The sequence below is a fragment of the Pristis pectinata genome, chromosome 41, assembly GCF_009764475.1.
Source record: "Pristis pectinata isolate sPriPec2 chromosome 41, sPriPec2.1.pri, whole genome shotgun sequence".
NCBI classification, from domain to species: domain Eukaryota; kingdom Metazoa; phylum Chordata; class Chondrichthyes; order Rhinopristiformes; family Pristidae; genus Pristis; species Pristis pectinata.
Genome location: NC_067444.1, coordinates 3,707,876 through 3,729,278, shown reverse-complemented (window position 1 = coordinate 3,729,278; position 21,403 = coordinate 3,707,876). Strand labels below are relative to the sequence as shown.

The window sequence follows — 21,403 nt, the reverse complement described above, 5'->3', positions numbered from 1 at the left end:
AGACCGATATGGGCCAAACGTGGGCAAATGGGTCCTGACTATTGTCACCTTGGTCGGCAGGGACCAGTTGGGCCGAAGAGCGTGCTTCCGTGCTGTATTGCTGTATGACTTTAAGTATTTTTCCAGCTCTATACGACTTTAGTTAGGCCGCATTTAGAGCATTGCGTTCAGTTCCAGTCACACCGTTACAGGAAAGATGTGGAGGCTTTTGCGAGGGTGTAAAAGAGCTTCACCAGGATGCTACTTAGATTAGAGGGTATTAGTAATAAGTAGAGATTGGTATAGGCATTGGTACTGGTTTATTGTCACTTGTACCGAGGTACAGTGTAAAACGTGCCTTGTATACAGTTTTTACAGATCAATTCATTACACAGTGCACTGAGATAGTACAGAGTGAGGTAATACAGAGTGGTTGAGGTCGTACAGGGTGCAATGAGGTAGTACAGAGTGCGTTGAGGTACTACCGAGTGCATTGAGGTAGAACAGTGTAAAACAAGACCACAATGCAGAGCAAAGTGTCACTGCTACAGGGAAGTGCAGTGTAGGTAGACAATAAGGTGCAAGGTCATAACTAGGTAGATTGTGAGGTCAAGACACCACCTCATCGTAAAAGGGAACGGTTGAATATTCTTATCATTGCGGGGCAGAAGCTGGCTTGGATGAACTTAGATTGTTTCCTTCATGGCGTGGCGATCTATGAGGAGACCTGACAGAGATTTATCAAATTATGAGCGTCGTCAATAGGGTAGCTAGCCAAAGTCCTTTTCCGGGGTGGAAATATGAAATACTTGAGGAGCAGGCAACTATTGTAGCGGTGCGCAGGGTAAGCTTTTCTTTTACGTATAAACTGGCTTGTGCCTGGAACATGCTGCCTGCCGGGATGGTGGCGGAAACCGACACGATAGTGGCGGTTAAGAAACATTTATACAGGCACATGAAGAAACACAGAAGGGAGGGGTATGAATCATGTGTAGGCATATTAGTTCAGTTTCATTTGACATCGGGGTCGGGACATTCATCTTGAGCCCAATTACCTGTTCTTCTGCTGTACTGTTCTATGTACTGGTCTGATTTTACCTTGAACGACGCTGAGCATATTGGTCGTCTGATGCTGCTAATTAAAGCTATTTTGTGGGAGTGTGAAGCTTTATGGCATTACATTATAACATTGATGGAAAGGTAAGCAGACTGAGGCTGTTAAAGGCCCAGTTAATCCTGCGCTTTCCATCCTGTGCCACCGCCACCGAGGAGGTTCGCCATCGGCATCTGAGCTGGTTGAATCAGAGAGATAAATGTGAGGATGACCATACGTCCTGTCAGTCTGATCTTTGACGTTCATTTCAATAGGAACCGTTTGAACTGTGTTTGTTTGTTGAACTTACATAGCTTCACACAATTTTGGTTGCAGAGCGGCTTTCATTGATGCGAATGTTACGTTATGGAGAGCACAGAGACGCGCGCGCGCGCGCCCGCACACAGACACAGACACAGACACACACACACACACAAACAAACATACACACACACATACACAAACATACACACACATACACAGAAACGCAGACAAAGACAGGCAGTCAGACAGACAAACACACACATACACAAACATACACAGACACACACACACACACACACACACACACACGGAAATATACAGAGACACAAAGACAGAAACACAGACAAAGACAGACAGACAGACAGACATATAGACACACACACACACACACACACACACTAACATATACACACATATACGGAAATACACAGACACAGACATAGACAGAAACACAAAGAGAGAAAGACAGACAGCCAGACACAGACAGACAGACAGACAGACAGACAGACAGACAGACAGACACACACACACACACACACACACACACACACACACACACACACACACACACACACACTCAGAAACATCCGTTTTTCAAATCCGTAGTGCAGATCAGCTCCACTGAAGCGGTCAGTGGCTAACGGCACAGAATCTCATGACACAACCAACAGCTGCCAATACTGCCATTGATTTCACAAGGCTAAAAGCGAGTTGTAGCATCCACCGCGACGGATATATCATTAATGGAGATTTCAAACTGCCCTGACATGATGCAATCCTTGTGAAGAACGCACTATCATTACTGAGAAAAGAGGTGCTGGTCGAATTCCTTCCTGTATACGACGCCCTTACGTTAACTTTGTTAACAGACAGCATTCACCTGCCCTTGATAAAAATCCTTTCCTAACTCTTCTTCCTAAATCTAAAGGGTCCACATTACAGAGCATAATCAACTCATTTGACGTATTACAGCATTTATTAATAGCTAACTCCGTGACTTGCATGCTCAGGGAAAAAAAATCATGCAAGCCTTCAATGCAAGAAAATAATAGCATAAGATCATGAGGCAGGAGTAGGGGTTTCCGAAGAAATCCCGAGTGTGTATGGTTTCCAACTGAATAAAACATTTTGATGTCCTTTCCTCTTCCTTTAGACAAATTGACTAGCCCATCGATAAGATTAAACGTGCAAGGCAACGTACTGATGAAAGGACAGCTCATTGAGATTACGTGTGAGGCGCCAGGTTACCGCACAGGATTCCGGTTTTACCTGTACAAACGCGGAGATGACAGTTTCACCAGATCCCAAATTGCATCCTCCCGAATGACCAGAACCAGCTTCCAAATGCCGGAGATCAGCACGGCGGAAGAAGGGAACTACTCCTGCGAGTACCAAGCAGAGATCGCGGGGCGAGTTTTCAACTCGACGCGCAGTGCAGAAATAAGCATTGAAGTGATCGGTGAGATGTACATACTTCATTGGACAACAAAGTAGCAAAAATGGCCCTTAAGGAGCAACGATTGCTCAGGGAAATATTGTTGCTCTAACCTTTTCGACATTTCGGTCCATTAGGGATTAGGCAAGTGGAAGGTCATGTTCTGATGAGGTTTATTGACAATAGATACACATAGATTGAACGAGTGGGCGGTATATTTTGCAAATTGAGTTGAATGCGGAAACGTGGGGCGGTGAATTTACGTCATAGGAATCAAGAGGTGCTCTAGTTCCTAGATGGCGAGAGGTTGCAAATGACTAGAGTGGACCTAGGTTCCCTTGGCAAAATGCTCCACCCCTAAGAAATCGTCAAGGTACACGTCCAGGAAGTACCCAGGAGGGACAAAGGGCACTTTGGCCTGTCTTCTAGATGTGATCCAGTTCAACAACAGGGAAGTATTGTTATAATTTACGAGTTGTTGGCCAGGTCACGCATGGAATATCACAAACAATTTCAGTTCACTTGTTTAAGAAAAAAATGTATTGGAAACAAATATAGAAGACAGCCGTCAGGCGAGCTCCTAGGACGAGAGACATGTCTATCAGGAGCAACTAAAGACATCCGATGTGTATTCTTTGGAGTTCAGAAGGGTGATCTTATTGAAACATGTATGATCGTAATGTGTCACGATTAGATAGAAGTTGAGATGCTTCTACCGTGGGAGAGTCCTGAACGAAAGGATAGAGTCACTAGATAAGGTTGCGTTCATCTGCAAACGAGGGGCGGAGGAATTTCTTCTTCCAGAGGTGACGGACCCCTGAAAATGCAGCTCAAGGTCGATTTCGGACATTGAATCAGGTAATAGATATTCGAAAGGTCGGGAAGTTCAGGCATATGAAAAAGTAGCGCAGAAGAGGGGTCGAGGCTGGGGGAAGGTCATCCATAATCATATTGAGTGGCGGTACATACTTGGAAGGCCAAATATTCTACCTCTGTTTCCACTTTCCTCTGACACTGCAAATACAAAGGTTTAACGCCGGCACCATAGCATTCATTTTCAGTTAGAGACTGGCCATGAAACATGTAACATTGAACTCAATAGAGTTAATTTCAGGGAGAATGAGGCAGAGCGAGGTGAAGGGTGGGCGTGGGGAGAGGTTGTCTTCTTGGTATTGGTATTGTTTTTTATTGGGACATGTACGGATGTGCAGTGAAAAACTTGTCTTGCATTCTGTTATTATAGATCAATTAATTATACAGTGCAGATACATTGAGTTAGTGCAGAGTGCATTGAGGTAGTACAGGTAAAATGATAATAGAATACAGAGTGAAATGTCACATCTTCAGTGAAGTACATTGTAGGAGACAATAAGGTGCAAGGTCACAACAAAGTACACTGTGAGATGAAGAGTCCATCTCAACGTAAAAGGTAACCGTCAATATGCTTCTCACAGTGGCATAGAAGCTGTCCTTGAGCTTTGTGGTATGTGCCTTCAGCCGTCTCTATCTTCTGCCTAATGGGAGAGAAGAGAAGAGAGAATGACCCGGGTGGATGGGGACGTTGATTATACCGGCTGCTTCACCAAGGCAGCGAGCGGTATAGTCTGAGTCCACGGAGGGGAGGCTGGTTTCCGTGACGCGCTGGGCCGTGCAGTTGCCATACCAAGCCGTGATGCACCCAGATAGGATGCTTTCTATGATACATCGATAAATGTTGGTGAGGGTCAAAGGGGACATTACAAATTTATATAACCTTCTGAGGAAGTAGAGGCGCTGGTGAGCTTTCTTGCTTGTGGCGTCTACGTGTTTGGACCAGGACAGACTATTGGTGATGTTCACTCCCAGGAACTTGAAGCTCTAAACCCTCTCGACCTCAACAACGTTGATGTAGACAGGTGCATGTACACCGCCCCCTTTCCTGAAGTCAATGACCAGATCTTTTATTTTTCTGACATTGAGGGAGAGGTTGTTGTCATGACACCATGTCACTAAGCTCTCTATCTCCTTCCTGTACTCCGACTCATCGTTACTTCAAATTGTAGATGGAATTAGAGCAGAATCTGGCCAAACAGTCTTGAGTATATAGGGAATAGAGGGCTGAGGACCCAGCCATGTCGGCACCAGTGTTGAGAGTAATCGTGCTGGAGGTATTGTTGCCTATCTTCTTGAATTGACAATGCGCCTCGACCTGTCAAGCTCCAAGACATATTCCTCTGCACTGCAATTAAGTAACCATAGAAGTGGGCAAACATTAGATATTTTGCACAGAATTGTACCTGTAAACCGAAAGCAAAGTTTGCTGTTCAACCGGTCTTTGGGCTGCAGGCCGAAAACATTGTGCTAACACTACAGTCTAATTATTTAATTCGCCTGTGTGACTTGTGGTTGTATTTTTGTTTTCCACAGAGGATGTGGACATACGTTTGGTTGATGGCGAGAACGACTGTTCGGGCAACGTACAGGTCTATTTTAACAACACATGGGGTTCAGTATGTGCCGAATCTTGGGACCTTCCAGATGCACTGGTAGTTTGCCGGCAACTCGGTTGCGGATTTGTCAACATGACTTCGAACCTCGTGGACAGTTCGGTCGCCAGTGAACCCATATTTATGAGCGTAGTGAGGTGTGGTGGCGCCGAAAAGCACTTGTGGGTCTGTCCGGCAAGAGCATGGAATAAAGGCATCCTCTGCGAACGTGCGGGAAGCGCAAGGGTCACCTGTTCAGGTAATAATCCCGCACTCGCTGCCTCAGTTGGAGAGATAATTTAGGAAGGAGGGTCGCCCAGCGGCGTGGCAGAGCGTGCACAACTTCAGAGGTGTGGGCCAGTCCTGAGGTAGCTGATTTAGCTGCTGACTGTTATATTTTGATCTTGGTAAGAGTGGTAAGAAGTTGGAGGGGGTTTGAGGAGGTGTTGACATGTGGCGGAGAATACATTGGAGGGTGTCGCGGGAATAAGCTGGGGAATGGGGACGGAATCTATGGGATTTCTTTAATGGGTCAATTGATCTCCCTCCGTGCCATAATATGCTAGTGGCGTCAAAAACAACTGAGTGCAGTTAGGTCATAGATTTAAAGAACATAGAACTTCGAACAGCACAACACAGGAACAGGCCCGTCGTCCCACAATGTTCTGCAGAGCTCATTAAATTAGAAAATCAAAATGCCCAACTGAACTAATCACTTCTGCCTACACAATTTCCCGTATCTTTCTATTTCCACATTTAAGATAAGACACGATAAGATATCTTTATTAGTCACATGCTCATCGAAGCACACAGTGAATTGCATCCTCTTTTGCGTCGAGTGTTCTGGGGGCGGGGCGGAACTGAACCCGGGTCGCTAGCGCTGTCATTGCGTTGCCCTAACCGCTACGCTACGTGCAGATTTTAGAGCTTCTGGAACACCGCTATCGTACTTGCCTCCAACACCACCCCTGGCATTCCACACACCCACCACTCTCTGTGTAAAAATCTTGCCCTGCATATCTCCTTTGAAGTTACCCCTCTCACCTTATATTCATGCCCTCTGGTATTAGACATTTGAAACCTGGGAAAACAATACTGGTTGTCAGCTCTACCCGTGCCTCTCATAATCTTACGAACTTCGAACAGGTCTCAGCCGCCGAAGCTCAAGAAAAAAATCAACCCAAGTTTATCCAACCTCTCCTCATAGTACATGCCCTTTAATTCAGGCGGCATCCTGGTAATAGTCTCCTGAACCCTCTCAAAAGCCTCCACATCCTCCCTGTAAAGGGACGACCAGAATTAGACACAACAGCCTAAGTGCGGCCGAACCAACATTTTGTACAGCTGCAACATGGCTTCCAACCTTTATATTCAAAACCCCGAACGATGAAGGCTTGGGCTCTCTTCTTTCTCGCTTCCCACCGCACGTGGAGTATTGCACATGGGTTCAGTCGCCTTATCTAAGCCAACTCTATCCATGCAGAAGAACACAGAAACAGGCACTTCTCCTGAAGTCCATGCCAACCACCAACTGTGCAAAGCATTCATACTGTTTCATTCTCCACACAATCACAACAACTCTGCTGAGATTTCGCCACTTTCCTGCACACTGGGGACCAATTGACCCACCAAGATACATGACGTTGGCATATGGGCGGAACCTGGATCACCAGGAGGATACCCCACGCCGTCACAGAGAGAATACAGCAACTCCACAGAGTCAGCACTGGTGATCTCGATTGAACCCGGGTTACTGGACCTATGAGACAGCGTCACTACGTGCTCCACCGTGCGGCCCTCGTTCATAAAAGCAATAACCGAAAGGCGGAGGCGAGGAAAGAAGAGCATTGTTTAACCTGTTACACCTTTTAAAAAAATGTCTGAACTGTGACTAAACAGAACTTAGGCGAGGTTCAAAGGTCGGCACAACATTGTTGGCCGAAGGGCCTGTATTGTGCTGTACTTTCTATGATTCTCTTATTCATAAAGACTTTTTCTGTTGCGTGTTCATACATCTGTCAAAGAAAAAATCGAAAGCCTCAGGATTCAGCATAACAATTGCCTTAAAATGATCGTATATAACTAGTTCCATAATTCCAACCATCTTCGATGTTAGCCTAAAAGTTCCGCTTTCAGTGACTCAGCCATGTGATCAGTCCTCGGTTCCCAAATCAATAGAAGTAAAACATGGAATAGTACAGCACAGAAACTGGATCGTCGGCCTGTTCCAGTCGGTGACTACCATGGAGCTAAATTAAAGGGCTCCTAACACCTTGCACACGATTCACATCCCTCCATTGTCGGCATGTTCATTTACCTATCTAAATGCATGTTGAATGCCGCCATCGTGTCTGCCTCCACCTCTCTCCTTGGCAGCGCGTTACAGGCACTAACCACTCATTGTGTGAAATAATCGTTGCCCCAGACATCCCCTTTAAGTTATTATCTCACATTATATCAATGCCCTCTAGTATTTGGTATTCCTACCTTGGGGGAAAAAAGACTCTATCTACCCAATCTTATAAACTTTTATTAGGTCTCCCCTCAGCCTCCGACACTCCAGAGAAAAGAGTCCAAGTTCGCCCATTCGCTCTGCACAGGTAATGCTCTCGAATCCAAACAGTGATCCTCTTCTGCACCCTATTTAGATTTTCCATATCTTTCCTGTAATGGTACGATCAGAATTGTACACAATACTCTAATTGCGGCCTCATCAATGTTTAATACAACTACAATATGACTTTCTGAGTCTTATACCCAGTGCCACGACTAATTAAAGCAAGAACGCCGTAGAATGTCATTATCACCCGATCTTCGTTATCACCTTATCACCCTCGAATTTGAAGGCAGAATACACAGTTAATGGCAGGACTCTTAGCAGTGTGGAGGAATAGAGGTATCTTAGGGTCCATATCCATAGATGCCTCAAGGTTACTGCGCAGGTCTGTGGAGTTGTTAAGAAGACATATGGCGAGTTGGCCTTCATTAGTCGGGGTATTGCGTTCAAGAGCCGCGAGGTAATGTTGCAGCTGTATAGAACTCTGCTTAGACCACAGTTGGAGTATTGTGTTCAGCTCTGGTCGCCTCATTATAGGAAAAATGTGGAAGCTTTGGAGAGGGTGCAGAGGAGATTTACCAGGATGTTGCCTGGATTGGAGAGTGTATCTCATGTGCATAGGTTGAGTGAGCTGGGGCTTTTCTCTTCGGAGAGAAGGAAGATGAGAGGTGACTTGAAAGAAGTATACGAGATGATAAGAGGCATAGATCGAGTAGACAGTCAGAAACCTTTTCCCAGGGCGACAATGGCTAACGAGCGGATATAACTTTGTGGTTGGAGGAGGATATTAGGGGGATGTCAGGGTTAATTTTTTTTTACGCAAAGAGGGGTGGATGCATGGAACACACTGCAGGCTGAGGTTGTCGAGGCAGGTACATAAGGGACATTTCAGAGAATCTTAGATAGATACATGAATGATGGAGAAATGGGGGGGCTATGTGGGAGGAAAGAGTTAGATTGATCTTAGAGCAGGATAATATGTCGGCACAGCATCGCGGGCCGAAGGGCCTGTACTGTGCTTTAATGTTCTATGTTCTATCTATTTATCTTGCCACCTTTAGGAAGCTATACACTTGGACCCCACGATCCATCTGTACATCAATATTTCAGAGGGTCCTGCCATATTCTTTCCCCTTACATTTGACCATCCAAAGTGCAACGCCTCACAGTAGCCCGGATTAAACTCCATCGGCGATAACGCCGCCAATATTTGTATGTATATCTTAATTAGATTAGGTTATTGGAAGGGACAGAATGGATGGCTCCTCCAATGATTCTATATGGGTAGAACTCAAATAAGAAAGGTGAAATCACTCTAATGGGATTATACTATAGAGTCCCCAAGAGCCACCGAGACATTGAGAAACAGATAATGTGTGCAGGAAGATTGGGGAAAGGTGTAATACTAATGGGGTTGTTGACGTGGGGGACTTCAACTTCCCTCATGTAAACTGCGACCTCCTTAGCGCAAGCGGTTTAGACGGGTGAGGTGTTGTTAGGTGCATCCAGGGGGGTTTCTTAAATCAACAAGCAGATAGTCAAACGAAAGCAGGGGCCGTACTGGACCTGGTGTTGGGTAACAAGCCTGGCCAGGTCACCGACCTTTCAGTGGGAGAACAGTTAGGGAACAGAGACCACAACTGCTTAAGTGTTAAGATATAGATAAGGATGTTGCGGCGGAATATTAAATTAAGACAGGGCAAATTACGAGAGTATTCTGCAGGAACTAGAGAGAGTTAATTAGGAACAGCTGTTTTGGGGCAAGTCCACATCTGACATGTGGAGGGTGTTTGAAGCGCAACTGCACAGAGTACAGGACAGGGATGTTCCAGTGAGGAGAAGGATGAAGGATGGCAGGGTAAGAGAACCTTGTGTGACGAGAGAGGTGGTGAACTTAGTCAAGAAGGAGAAGGAAACAGGTGTTAGGTTTTGCAAGTTAACATCAAAGGGCGACCTTGAGAGATATAGAGAAGTTAAAGAAGAACAGGATAGGAATTAGGAGAGTCTGAAAGAGCCATGAAAACTCCTTGGCATTCAGGATTAAGGAGAATTCCAAAACATCCAGCAAGAGCAAGAGAGGGCAGGTCCACTCAAGGATAAAGAAGGAAACATTTGCCTGGAGGCGGAGGATGCGGGGTAAGTCCTAAATGAATACTCTGCATCGATATTTACCAAGGAGAAGGACGTGGAGCATAGGGAGATTAGTTTGGAGCGTACTAATATGCTGGGACATTTTAAGATAAAGAAAGAGGTAGAGTTGGGTCTCATAAAGAATATTAAGCTGGAGAAATCCCCACGGCCGGATGCGATATACCATAGGTTTTCGAGAAAGATGATAGATGAGGTTACCAGGAATTTGAATCATGTATTGGTGTCCTCTATTGCTGCAGGCGAGGTCCCAGAGGACTACCGAGCAGCTAATGTTGTTCCATTATTCCAGAGGTAAATAGGGATAACCCTGGGAACAATAGACCCGCGAGTCTCACGTCAGTGGTAGGGAAGCTACTGGAGAGGATTCTTGAGGATAGGATTAATGAAGATTTGGAAATCCATGGCTGGATTAGGATAGCTTTGTGCGGGACATATCACGTCTAACTAACCTGATAGAGTGTTTTCGAGGAGGTGACAAAGGTGATTGATGAAGTTTGAGCTGGTGTTTACATGGATCTTACCAAAGCGTTTGTAAAGGTCCTTCTTTTGAGGCTCATCCAGAAAATTAAGTTGCATGGGATACACGTTGAATCCCATTCAACGGCCTAGTTCTGGTCGCCCCCCATTACAGGAAGAGTGTGGAGGATTTGTGGAGGGTGCAGAAGAGGTTTCACAGGGTGCTTGCCTGGATTGCAGGGCATGTGTTACAGGGAGAGGTTGCACAAACTTGAGTCGTTTTCATTAGAGGGGCGGAGGATGACGGGAGACCTGATAGAAGTCACGTACATCCAGCCAGAATAAGTCCCATCGAGTACTACCCGCTGTCTTCTATGGGCAAGCTAATTGCAAATACAAACAGCCAATCCAACGTGGATCCCATGCAACTTAATTTTCTGGATGAGCCTCAAAAGAAGAACCTTTACAAACGCTCTGGTAAGATCCGCGTAAACACCAGCTCAAACTTCATCAATCACCTTTGTCACCTCCTCGAAAAACTCAATCAGGTTAGTTAGCCGTGACTTGTCCGCACAAAGCTATCCTAATCCAGCCATGGATTTCCAAATTCTCATGAATCCTATCCTTAATAATCCTCTCCAGTAGCTTCCCTACCACTGACGTGAGACTCATGGGTCTATTTTTCCCAGGGTTATCCCTGCAGATCACTGCAGGGATCTGCACTGGGACCTCTGCTGTTTGTGATATATATAAATGACCCCGATGAAAATGTGGATGGGTGGATGGATGTGTCAGTTCTCAGACGATACAAAAGTTGGTGGTGTTGTGGATAGTGCAGAAGATTTCCAAAGGGTACATCGATGTATAGCTTAGTTGCAGATATGGGTGGGAAAATGGCAGATGGAGCTTCATCCGTCCAAATGTGAGGTGTTGTTAAATATATAGAGATGATATGCTGTTAATGGCAAGAGTTAATGGTGCAGAGGGATCTTGGGGTCCAAGTCTATAGCTCTGTGAAAGTAGCTGCACAGGTTGATAGGGTAGTAATGAAGGCGCATGGCATGCTTGCCTTTATCAGTCGAAGCACTGAGTTCAAGAGTCGGGAAGTTATGTCGCAGCTTTATAAAGTTCTAGTTTGGTCTCATCTGGAGTATTGCCCTCCGTTCTGGTCGCCCCCATTACGGGCAAGCCGTGGAGGATTTATGGAGGGTGAAGAAGGTTTCTGGGTGCTTGCCTGGATTACAGGGCATGTGCTACAGGGAGAGGTTGCACAAACTTGAGTCGTTTTCATTAGAGCGGAGGAAGCTGACGGGAGACCTGATAGAAGTTTGTAAGATTATGAGAGACACAGATGGAGTAGACAGCCGGTAACTTCTTCCCCAGGGTAGACATGTATTTAAGGCAACAGTCAGGTACATCAAAGGAGCTATGCAGGGCAACTTGTTTTACAAAGTGTCTGGAACGCACTGCCAGGGACAATGCAGAGGCAGATACGATAGAGGCGTTTAATAATCCTTTAAAAAGGCATCTGGGTGTGCAGAGAATGGAGGGATATGGATATCGTGTAGACAGAAGTGATCCGTTTAATTAGTTCGGCACAATATCTATCCTGCTGTATCCTTTGCCAACCTCCCTCCATTTCCTCAACCCAACCAAATGTTGTGTCGTCTGTCATGATTGCCCTTTACGCTCTTAAATTCTTCGGAGAAAATACCACGGAATCTGTGCCTCACCGGTCAAATTCTTGCAAATGCAATTCGGGTTTCTGCAAATATCTACCAAAGATTTCGGAAAAAAATTGAATTTATTTTGGTGCGTCCTACATGTCTCAAATTCGTGCACCAGTTGGCTTATGAAGAGGAAGAGTTGCTAGGGCTCCGCCCCTCTCCTCGAATGGCCGTCCTCCCGGCCTGTCCGGGGTAGTTTCACCTTCTCCCCGAGAATGCCTGGTACACCTCGATCACCCCCGAATTTCAACTCACTCTCCAAAGATATTAACAAGATCCCGTCAAATCATTGGCTTGTGTAAATTGACCAGATTGGGCCGAAATAGAACTTTATAAAGCTGCAACGTATATTCCCGAGTATTGAACTCAGTGCTTCGACTGACAAAGGCAAGCATGCCATGCACCATCTTTACTACCCTATCAATCCGTGCAGCCATTTTTACGAAGCTAGGGACTGGGATACCAAGATCCCTCTGTACCATGACCTCTTGCTACTAACAGTGTACCATCTCTTTATATGTGGAAACACCTCATAATTTGAAGCTGGTCGGCAAGTTAGCATTAGGTGACAGACGTGAGCGAGAAATCGTTGCAAGGATATGAGTAGCTGGGTGCGATTGTTGGGGTCGCTCTGGGAATTGGCATGGACTCGAATCCGGAAGGTAAAATAAAGCACAAGAGAGTGAGAAGAGCAGGGCGTTGCAAACAGGGCGCTCTGAGTTTTCGAGTTGATTTCTCCCTGAGGTTCTTAGCCTTTCCTACACGTGCACCTGTCCAAATATATTTTAAACGTTGAAATTTCACCCGCCTGTATGCCTTCCTCTGCCAGCTCGTTCCGTGTAGTGATAAAAAAAAACAGACATGCTGGATGAAATAAGCAGGCCAGGCAACATCCGTGGAGAAAAGCAGGCGGTCAACGTTTCGGGTCAGGAACCTTCGTCAGGACTGAAGATAAGAAAATGGGAAAGCCCAGTATATAGGAGGGAAAAGCAGAACAATGATAGGTGTACAAAAGAAGGAAGACGGAGTGGGAGCCCACCCCGCCTCTCCTCTTTTGTCGCACACCCCGCCACCCCTTTTTTCCACCTATCGCTGCGCTGCCATACGCCGACCGTCTTCTTTTCCCCACGGATGCTGCCTGGATTGCAGAGTCGCTCCAGCATCATCGTGTTTTTCATCTGGATTCCGGAATCTGCAGTCTCATTCCATATACTCATCGTCCTCTGCGTGGAGAGGTCCTGGGCTCCCTCTCCCGTCTCACCTCAAGCCAATGCCCTCACGTTTTAGGCTCACCTACTAGTGCAAAAAACCGTGGCCATTCACGTTATCGATGCCCCTCATGATATTGGAAACCTCCATCAGGCCACCCTTCAGCTTCGTACATTTCACGGAAAAATGTCCCGGTCTATCCAGCCTCGTCTTATAACTCAAGTCCTCCAGTCCCATCGACATACTTGTGATTATTTCCTGCACGGTTTTACAGCTTAATAAATCCTGCGGCATGAAGACCAGAAATGCACTCAATACTCGACACGCCTCTCAGTTTGGCGGTGATAGTACAGCCTCAAAATGGTATTGATGCATGCACAATTAAATTTTCGGCGTTGCAGAGCCCAAGGTCATGACATTAACCAATAACGCGAAGTATATGGAGGAAATTGAACTGTTGAGCTGGTCAGGCAGCATCTGTGAAATAAGAAAGCAAGTCAGTGTTTCGGGTCTGAAATGAAACCACTCACCAGGCCTAGCAGCATCTCTGGAAATGGAAACAAGACTGACAATTGAGTCTAATTCTGTGTGTGTTTTTTTAAATTAGAGGTGAATTGATGACTCTGTGTTTTTCTCTCTGCTGATGCCGCCTGACCCACTGAGTGTTTATGGCATTTTCGGTTATTTGTGCGCTCTTAAAACATTGACCACGCTGCCGAAACTGCTAACTATCTCCGGAATTATTTTGTCCTTTCCTTTCGAATTTAACACATGTCCGCCCCCTCCCCCCCCCCCCCCCCCCCCCCCCCGTTTATCCGCATTCAAGACCTTACAATGATTCTCCTCTGTCAAGATATTATAACTATCAAGTTTGATTCGCAGAAACAAGAATGCCCAGACAGCGTGGGATGAGCACTTCAAAGCGTCAAACTTCATGTTGGCAGCGATTTAGTTTTTTTCTCTGGTGGACTAATTTTTATTTTGGTAATCCGCAGCGCAACCGCCAGAACCGCAGTTCAACGTAAAGGAAAAGAGAATTTTCTTCAACGGCTACACTATTGAGTTTGTGTGCTCTGTGCCCTTCATATATCGAGGCTCCCGAGTATTTCTCTATAAGAAAGGGAAAGATGATCCAATCTTGTCCGTCAAGATGACTGTCAGTACTCTCGCGGTGAATTTTAATGTCTCCAATATTAACAAGACGCATGAAGGTACCTATTGGTGTAACTATGAAGTAGAATCGTCAGAGCTCACATTTCAGTCAGCAAACAGCACTCCAATCGAAATCACCATTCTGGGTAAGGGATACTGGCAATTGAACTGCGCATCCCTCGTGTTAGACTTCCTCTTGTTTCCGTCACTATCAATATACGGGCGCTTCTAAATATCTCTTTGCAAGTTTTCTTCCTTTTTTTAAATTTCGCTCAGGGCCGATCCTGCAGGCTGTGTGGAACTGGCCTACATCTTTCACTCGGTCCGTACAGGTTGTCTTCAGATACGCCTGAAGTGAAAGTAGAAACATTGTAGAATCACACAGGCGTGCAACTGAGAAGCAGACCTTTTGCTCCACACTGTCCCCATGCCCGTCATCAATTTCTGCCGATGTTCATTCTTGAAACAAATATTAAGGCCCTTTGTCAATTATATAGTTATAAAAAAACAATTTTATGTATATATAAAATTGGTTTTAACAAATCGAGCGAAAATGAAGCACGAGAGACTGAAGATAACATATAACATAGAACTCATGCAGTACCGCACAGGAACAGGCCATTCGGTCCACGATGTTTTGCCGAACTAATGATGACAACGACGCCTTATTCCTTATCGCTGCACACGGTCCATATCCCTCCATTTTCTGCTGCGAACTGGAGCAGAACCAGAACATTGGACGAACTCAAGCGAGTCAGGAGTTGTCGGAAGTTGAAGGGGAGAGCAAACGGAAGTTTACAAAACTATGAGAGGCATAGACAGCGCAGAGAGTCAGAATTTTTTTTTTACCAGGGTAGAAATGTCATGTACTAGGTCTCATCCATTTCAGGGGAGAGCGATGCATTTAAAGGAGATGCGAGGGACATTTGACACAGAAAATTATAGGTGCCTAGAATGGACTGCCGGGGTAGTGGGTGAATCAGCGGCGCTTAAGGGGGTTTTTAGGTAGGCACATGTATATGCAAAGATGAATGGATATGGGCCATGTTCAGGTGGAAGAGAGTTCACTTAATGCGGCATCGTGCTCAGCACAGGTATTGTGGGCCGAAGGATCTGTGCTGTTATACGTTGTATCTGTGGAGGCAAAGGGATAGTTGACGTCTTGGGTCGAGACTCTGCATCAGGACTGAAAGCGTAAAGGGGATGTGGCCAATATAAAGGGGTGAGGGAGAAGGATGAGGCAGAATCTGTCAAGAGACCGGTAGATCCAGGCTAGGATAGGTTGATGGACAAATGGAGCCCAAGATAGGGGGAGGTAGAGGTGGAGTTAGCGACGGGAGGCAGGGACGTGGCAGTGGAAACAACACAGGATTGTAGATGATGGGATCTGAATAGAGAGGAAGGCAGTGAGTGGCCCGGATAACGGAGGCATGCTGTGCAAATGGGGAACAGCAGAGAAGGGGAGAGGTTTGCGGGACCGAGTTGCCTCGAGTCAAGACCCTCTGCAGTCGAGGCCCAGTAGAGCGGCAGAATGGCAATAAAGGACTCAGCGACCTCTTCTGTTCCCATTTTTCAGTGAAAGAAGGGAGAGTATGTGTAGGTTATAAGCAAAAAAAGCTCTTCATCACAACTTAAATGCAGGTGCAATAGCAGAACATCACCATATAACTTACCAGACGAATTTATTTTCTGGCTATCTCTGGCGAACCTGATGAATTTTTTTAAACCCTCGACTGGGCTCACACTGAAGCACATGGCTAAATCAGAGCATAAATCATATTTGTACCAGGGGTGTTATAACAATACACAAGAAATTCTGGAGGAGCTCAGCAGGTCAGGTAGCATCAACAGAGGGAAATAATCAGTCGAAAGGAGGGTTATGTGGGAGGGAAATGTTATATAGATATTAGAGCATGTTAAAATGTTGGCACAACATCGTGGCCGAAGGGACTGTACCGTGTTGTACTGTGTTATATGTTCTATGTTTCGGGCCGAGACCCTTCATCAGGACTGGAAAGGAAAAGGGCAGAAGCCAGAATAAGAAGGTGGGCAGAGGTGGGGAGGGGAGGAGCACACACACAGGTAGGGGATAGGTGACTTCAGGTGACCTGTGTCCAGGTGAGAGAGGGAAGGCCGTATCAGGCGTCCGGGAAGAGCTGCTTGCCATCTGTTCCAACAAGCCGCAATGGAACATCCCGACGGTTTGGAGTTGGCACATTCACATTGTGGCTACGTGCGTTTCTCCCGCGTGTCCCGCTTTTGTCCCGTAACTCATGCCATGTGCTCAGTCATTGACCATTCGAACGTAACCCTGGAGTTAATGGGCACGTGTGAGAGACTAGCTTAGAACAGAGAACAGAGAAAGGTACAACACAGGAACAGGCCCTTTGGCCCACTATGTTGTGCCGAACTAATTAAAGGAATAACTGAACGGTTTACTAAATTAATCACACAATGCCCATATCCCTTTATTCTCTGGACATTCATGCCCCTATCTAACGCCTCTTAAACGCCTCTGTCGTATTTGCCTCCGCCACCACGCAGGGCAGCTCATTCTAGCCACCCAACACACTGTGTGTAAAAAAAACTAGCCCCACATATCTTCTTCCAATTTCCCCCTCTCACCTTAAATGCACTCCCTCAAGTATGAGACATTTCGACCCTCTGAAAGTTAACGACTGTCCACGCTAACTATGCCTCTTATAATCTTATAAACTTCTATCAGATTGCAGGGGAAATAGTGGTGGGGTAACGGCATTATTCTGGGATCCGGCAGAGAGTCGAAATGCTGAAGTGTATTTATGGGAGATTTCTTATGAAATGTATTTACAGAGAATGCAAAGCTTCGACTCGTTGGCGGACCAAATTCATGTTCTGGGAGAGTGGAAGGTTACTATAACGGCTCGTGGGGAACTATCTGCTCTTCGGGATGGGATATTCTCGACACAAATGTTGTTTGCAACCAGCTCGGATGCGGGTTCGGCCAGTCAGTCGCCTCCGCCGGTCATTTTGGAGAAGGAAGCGGGCAGATTCTATTCGATCAAGTGCGGTGCACTGGATCGGAATCATTTCTGTGGTCGTGCCCGGCGCAATGGATGAATCGTCGAATTTGTCGTGAGAGAAACGATGCTGGGGTTATTTGTTCAGGTAATGATGATACTTGCACGTGAAATCTCATAAAGGTTTGACGGTAACTGTACGAATTGACTGATGTTCCGAAGATTTTGATTGAATTCGTGGTCACGGGAAACTATACGAATGATATTTAGGAGAATTTCAGAAGTTAATTCCACTGGATCTTCCAGAAATTCGTCAGCTGATTTTCACGGGCGTGAGCTGGTGAGGAAATTGGCTGAGCGGCAACCGAAGTCGCTTTCTGTAGGATTATGTGCAAGTTGGCAGCTGAAAGTCTATGGCATCCTTCAAGGATCTATTTTATGCTGCTGCCATTCACCATAGTTATCAGAGACTTATCAAATTACCTCCTCACAAGGAACTCCCCAGCTCCGGTTTCCTCCAACATCCCAAAGGCGTACGGGTTAGGAAGTTGTGGGCATGCTACTGTTGGCGCCGGAAGCGTGGCAATATTTGCGGTCTGCCCCAGACATACTCTATGCAAAAGACGCATTTCACTGTGTGTTTCGATATACATGTGACTAGTAAATAAATATTTTGTATCTTGCGTGGTCAGCCAGGACATAGGGAAGAACGTTTGAGAGACCAGCGGGAAGGATGGGGATGGACATGAATGGATTTACAGGACTACGAAGGGCATCAGGCAATTCCTGCTGGGTGAGAACGTGGAAATTTCGCGTGACTTACCTCCCTGCTCTACCCCCAGGTCGCAACCGTCCGGGGACAGTCCAGCCGAGCAGAGCTGGGAGCCATGCGCAGACTCACATGCTCACTCACGGAGTCGGTGAGGCCGGCTGGCCCCCGCTCTTTCAGCGTCTGCTTGGTCTCCTGTCACAGCTGTCTCTGAGATCCTGTCTTGTTCATTTCCGACGTACGAACAGTTTGGATTCCCACCAGTGCTCACGAACGGAAGGCTTTCGAAGTCAAAGCCGAGTTCGTTGTTTTTCTGCACAAGTGAATGTCTGCACTGGCGCAGTGAAAAACTTATTTGCAGCAGTATCACAGGCACATAGCATATCATATGTCGTATTCGCAAAAAAACCTATATTAATTGAACATAAATTAAACATTTTGTACAAGAAAAAAAACATAATTAGAACAAAATACGAAGTCTGTTTCAATGCAAAGTGACTAGAGTGGACATAGTGATGCTAAACGGTAGTGATTATGGTTGTTCTGGTTGGTTCAGGAACAGAATGGTTGAAAGGAAGTTGTTGTTCTCGAACCTGGTGGTGGGGGGACTTTAGGCTCCTGTACCTCCTGAACGATGGTAGCCGCGAGAAGATGGCATGACCGGGATGGTGGGGAATCTTTGCTGACTGATCTTCGCTTGTTGAGACAGCCCCTCCTGTAGATACTACCGATGGTGGGAAGTGATGTGCCCGTGATGAATTTGGCGGAATCCACTACACTCTACAGCTTCATACGTTCCTAAGCATTTGAATTGTCGTACCAGATAATGATGCAGGCGGTCAGGACTCTTTCAGTGGTACATCTGTTGAAATTTGTTGAAGTGTTCGGTGACGAGCCGAAACTCTTTCACCGGGGAATGCCTCGCTGCGTGAGATACAGTTGACGGGTTAATTGGCCACTGTAAATCTCTTTCCGAAGATGTGCAGACAACATTTTTTTTTCTGCATGAAAATTTAACTTTATTCCAAGGGGTATGACATATTTCTAAGACAAACAACCTGCTTTGATTTAAGAGAAGAGATATCTTTAGTAGTACAACGAAGCACACAGTGAAATACATCTTTTTGCATAGATTTTTCTGAGGGCAGCCAGCAAGTGTGGCCACGCTTCCGGCGCCAAAATTGCATGCCCACAACTTCCGAACCCGTGCGTCTTTGGAAAGTTGGAGGAAACAGCAGCACCCGGAGGAAACCCACGCAGACCCACGGGGAGAACATACACACAGCGGCCGGAATTGAACCCGGGTCGCTGGCGCTGTAGCAGCTTGACGCGAACCACTGCACTGCCGTGCCTGCCGTGAGAACATGGAATTCAAAGGAGTACAGCACAATAACAGGCCCTTCGGCCCACAATGTCTGTGCCGCCATAATGCCAGCCATCTGCTTGCACACGGGCTGTATTACTCTGTTGCCTTCCTGTCCATATTCCTGTCTAATTGGAGTCATGGAGCCAAAGAGCAATACATCACGGATGCATATTCTTCGGCTCAACGAGTCTAAGTCGACCATGGTGCCCCCCCCCCACAACTAAGTCCCAATTTCCTGCTTTCGGCGCATGTACCTCTAAACCCCACCCCTCCATGTCCCTATCCAAATGCTCCTTAAATTATAGTAGTAAAAGTTTTCCCCTCAAGTCCCTTTTAAATATTTCCCCTCCCACCCTCAATCTCTGCCCACTAATTTTGGACTACCCTACCCCGGGTAAAATGCCTCTTAATCGTTGCTATTTCATCTGATTCCACTACATTCTTATTTATATTTTTTTCAGTTAAACCTCATAGAAACTTCAACATATTTTAATTACACAGCTCTTTTCGAATTGCCTCCAAATTCTTCTCGTTATTGAAAAATGCTCAGTACTCTTCAATAACCGTGAGTTTCGAAACGTCACCTGGGCGTTCCTTGGTGGGAACATTGGCGGCAAGCCAGCTGCGGGCTTGTCGTTACTCCCGCCTTGCTGCATCTTGCTGTTCTTCTCCAGGATGGGAAAGATGGAATGGTTAGACTCACGCTTAGCCTTACGGTTAGGCTCACACATGGAACGGTTAGATTCACGCTCGTTTCAGACCTGGGGAGAGCGCTGGAGGCATGAACGACCGAGGGCGAAGTCGGGCGCGATTCATCCTTTGAAAGGAAAAGAGAAAACCACAGATGCTGGAAATCCTAAATTTAAAAAAAAGGAAGTGCTGGGGTAAACATAACTCAGCATGTCAGGCTGCATTCTGAAAAGGGAAATTTCATAGTTTCAGGTCAAAGGCCCTTCATCACAACAGTGAAGAAAGAAAGAAATCCAGTGTTAAATTGGGAGGGCATTGGCTGAAACAAAGGGAATAAAGTAGTCACGGAGGGGGCAGTTACTCTCCTATGTAGAATGGTTTATAACATTATAAGCGGCATAGATTGTACAGATAGAGTCTTTTTTTTCCAAAGCACAGGCCATTTTGGAACCACAGGTTTAAGGTGTGGGGGGAGGGGCGCATAGAAAGGAAATCTGAGGGGCACGTTTTTCACACGTGGGTGCAGTTGTGTTTCCACTCAGAAGGTCGTGGATATCTGGAACGCGATACTAGAGGAGGTGGTGGGGGAGGATACACTCACAACGTGGAAGACGAGTTCAGATATGTACGCGATCGGAAAGCCGTAACGTGATCCGGGCTTGATGCAGCCCAACGGGATGAGCCTAAATAGGCAATGCCGTCGGCATGCATGAATGATCCGTGTAATGCTGTGAAGTCTGGATAACTTTCCATAGTCTGGAATATTGGGATGTGCCCATCAGGCCAGAATATCGGAAGTAATGAAATGAAAAGGGAAAAGGGAAAGGCAAGTTCAAGTGGCCAGTCATGATGCAAAAAAGAAAGGAAGAGAAAGTTACCTGAAGGCAAGGAATTCCATATGGAATCCTATGACTTGCAACAAGGCTTAGCTGTAAGAAATATGAAGCGACGTTCCTCCATTTTCCAGTGGAACTCGTTGTGATTGTCATAAACCGGGAGGCCTTCCTTTTTTGATTGATGATCAATTACATATGAAACCAACTTAGAAATGATGTGCCGATCATTCAATTGCAGTTACTAAAACTAACTTT

General features: G+C 46.0%; 1 protein-coding gene across 5 annotated transcripts in view; it reads left to right on the top strand.

Moving 5' to 3' along the window:
* Window positions 1–21,403, top strand: part of LOC127566444 (scavenger receptor cysteine-rich type 1 protein M130-like) — an 83,160-nt gene that overhangs the window by 30,320 nt on the left and 31,437 nt on the right. For all 5 annotated transcript variants that reach the window (XM_052008866.1, XM_052008871.1, XM_052008870.1 and 2 more), the window contains 4 exons: window positions 2,490–2,795; window positions 5,178–5,495; window positions 14,332–14,634; window positions 17,321–17,635. In XM_052008866.1, the coding sequence (XP_051864826.1) occupies window positions 2,490–2,795; window positions 5,178–5,495; window positions 14,332–14,634; window positions 17,321–17,635 (1,242 nt within the window). The remainder of the gene's footprint in view (window positions 1–2,489; window positions 2,796–5,177; window positions 5,496–14,331; window positions 14,635–17,320; window positions 17,636–21,403) is intronic.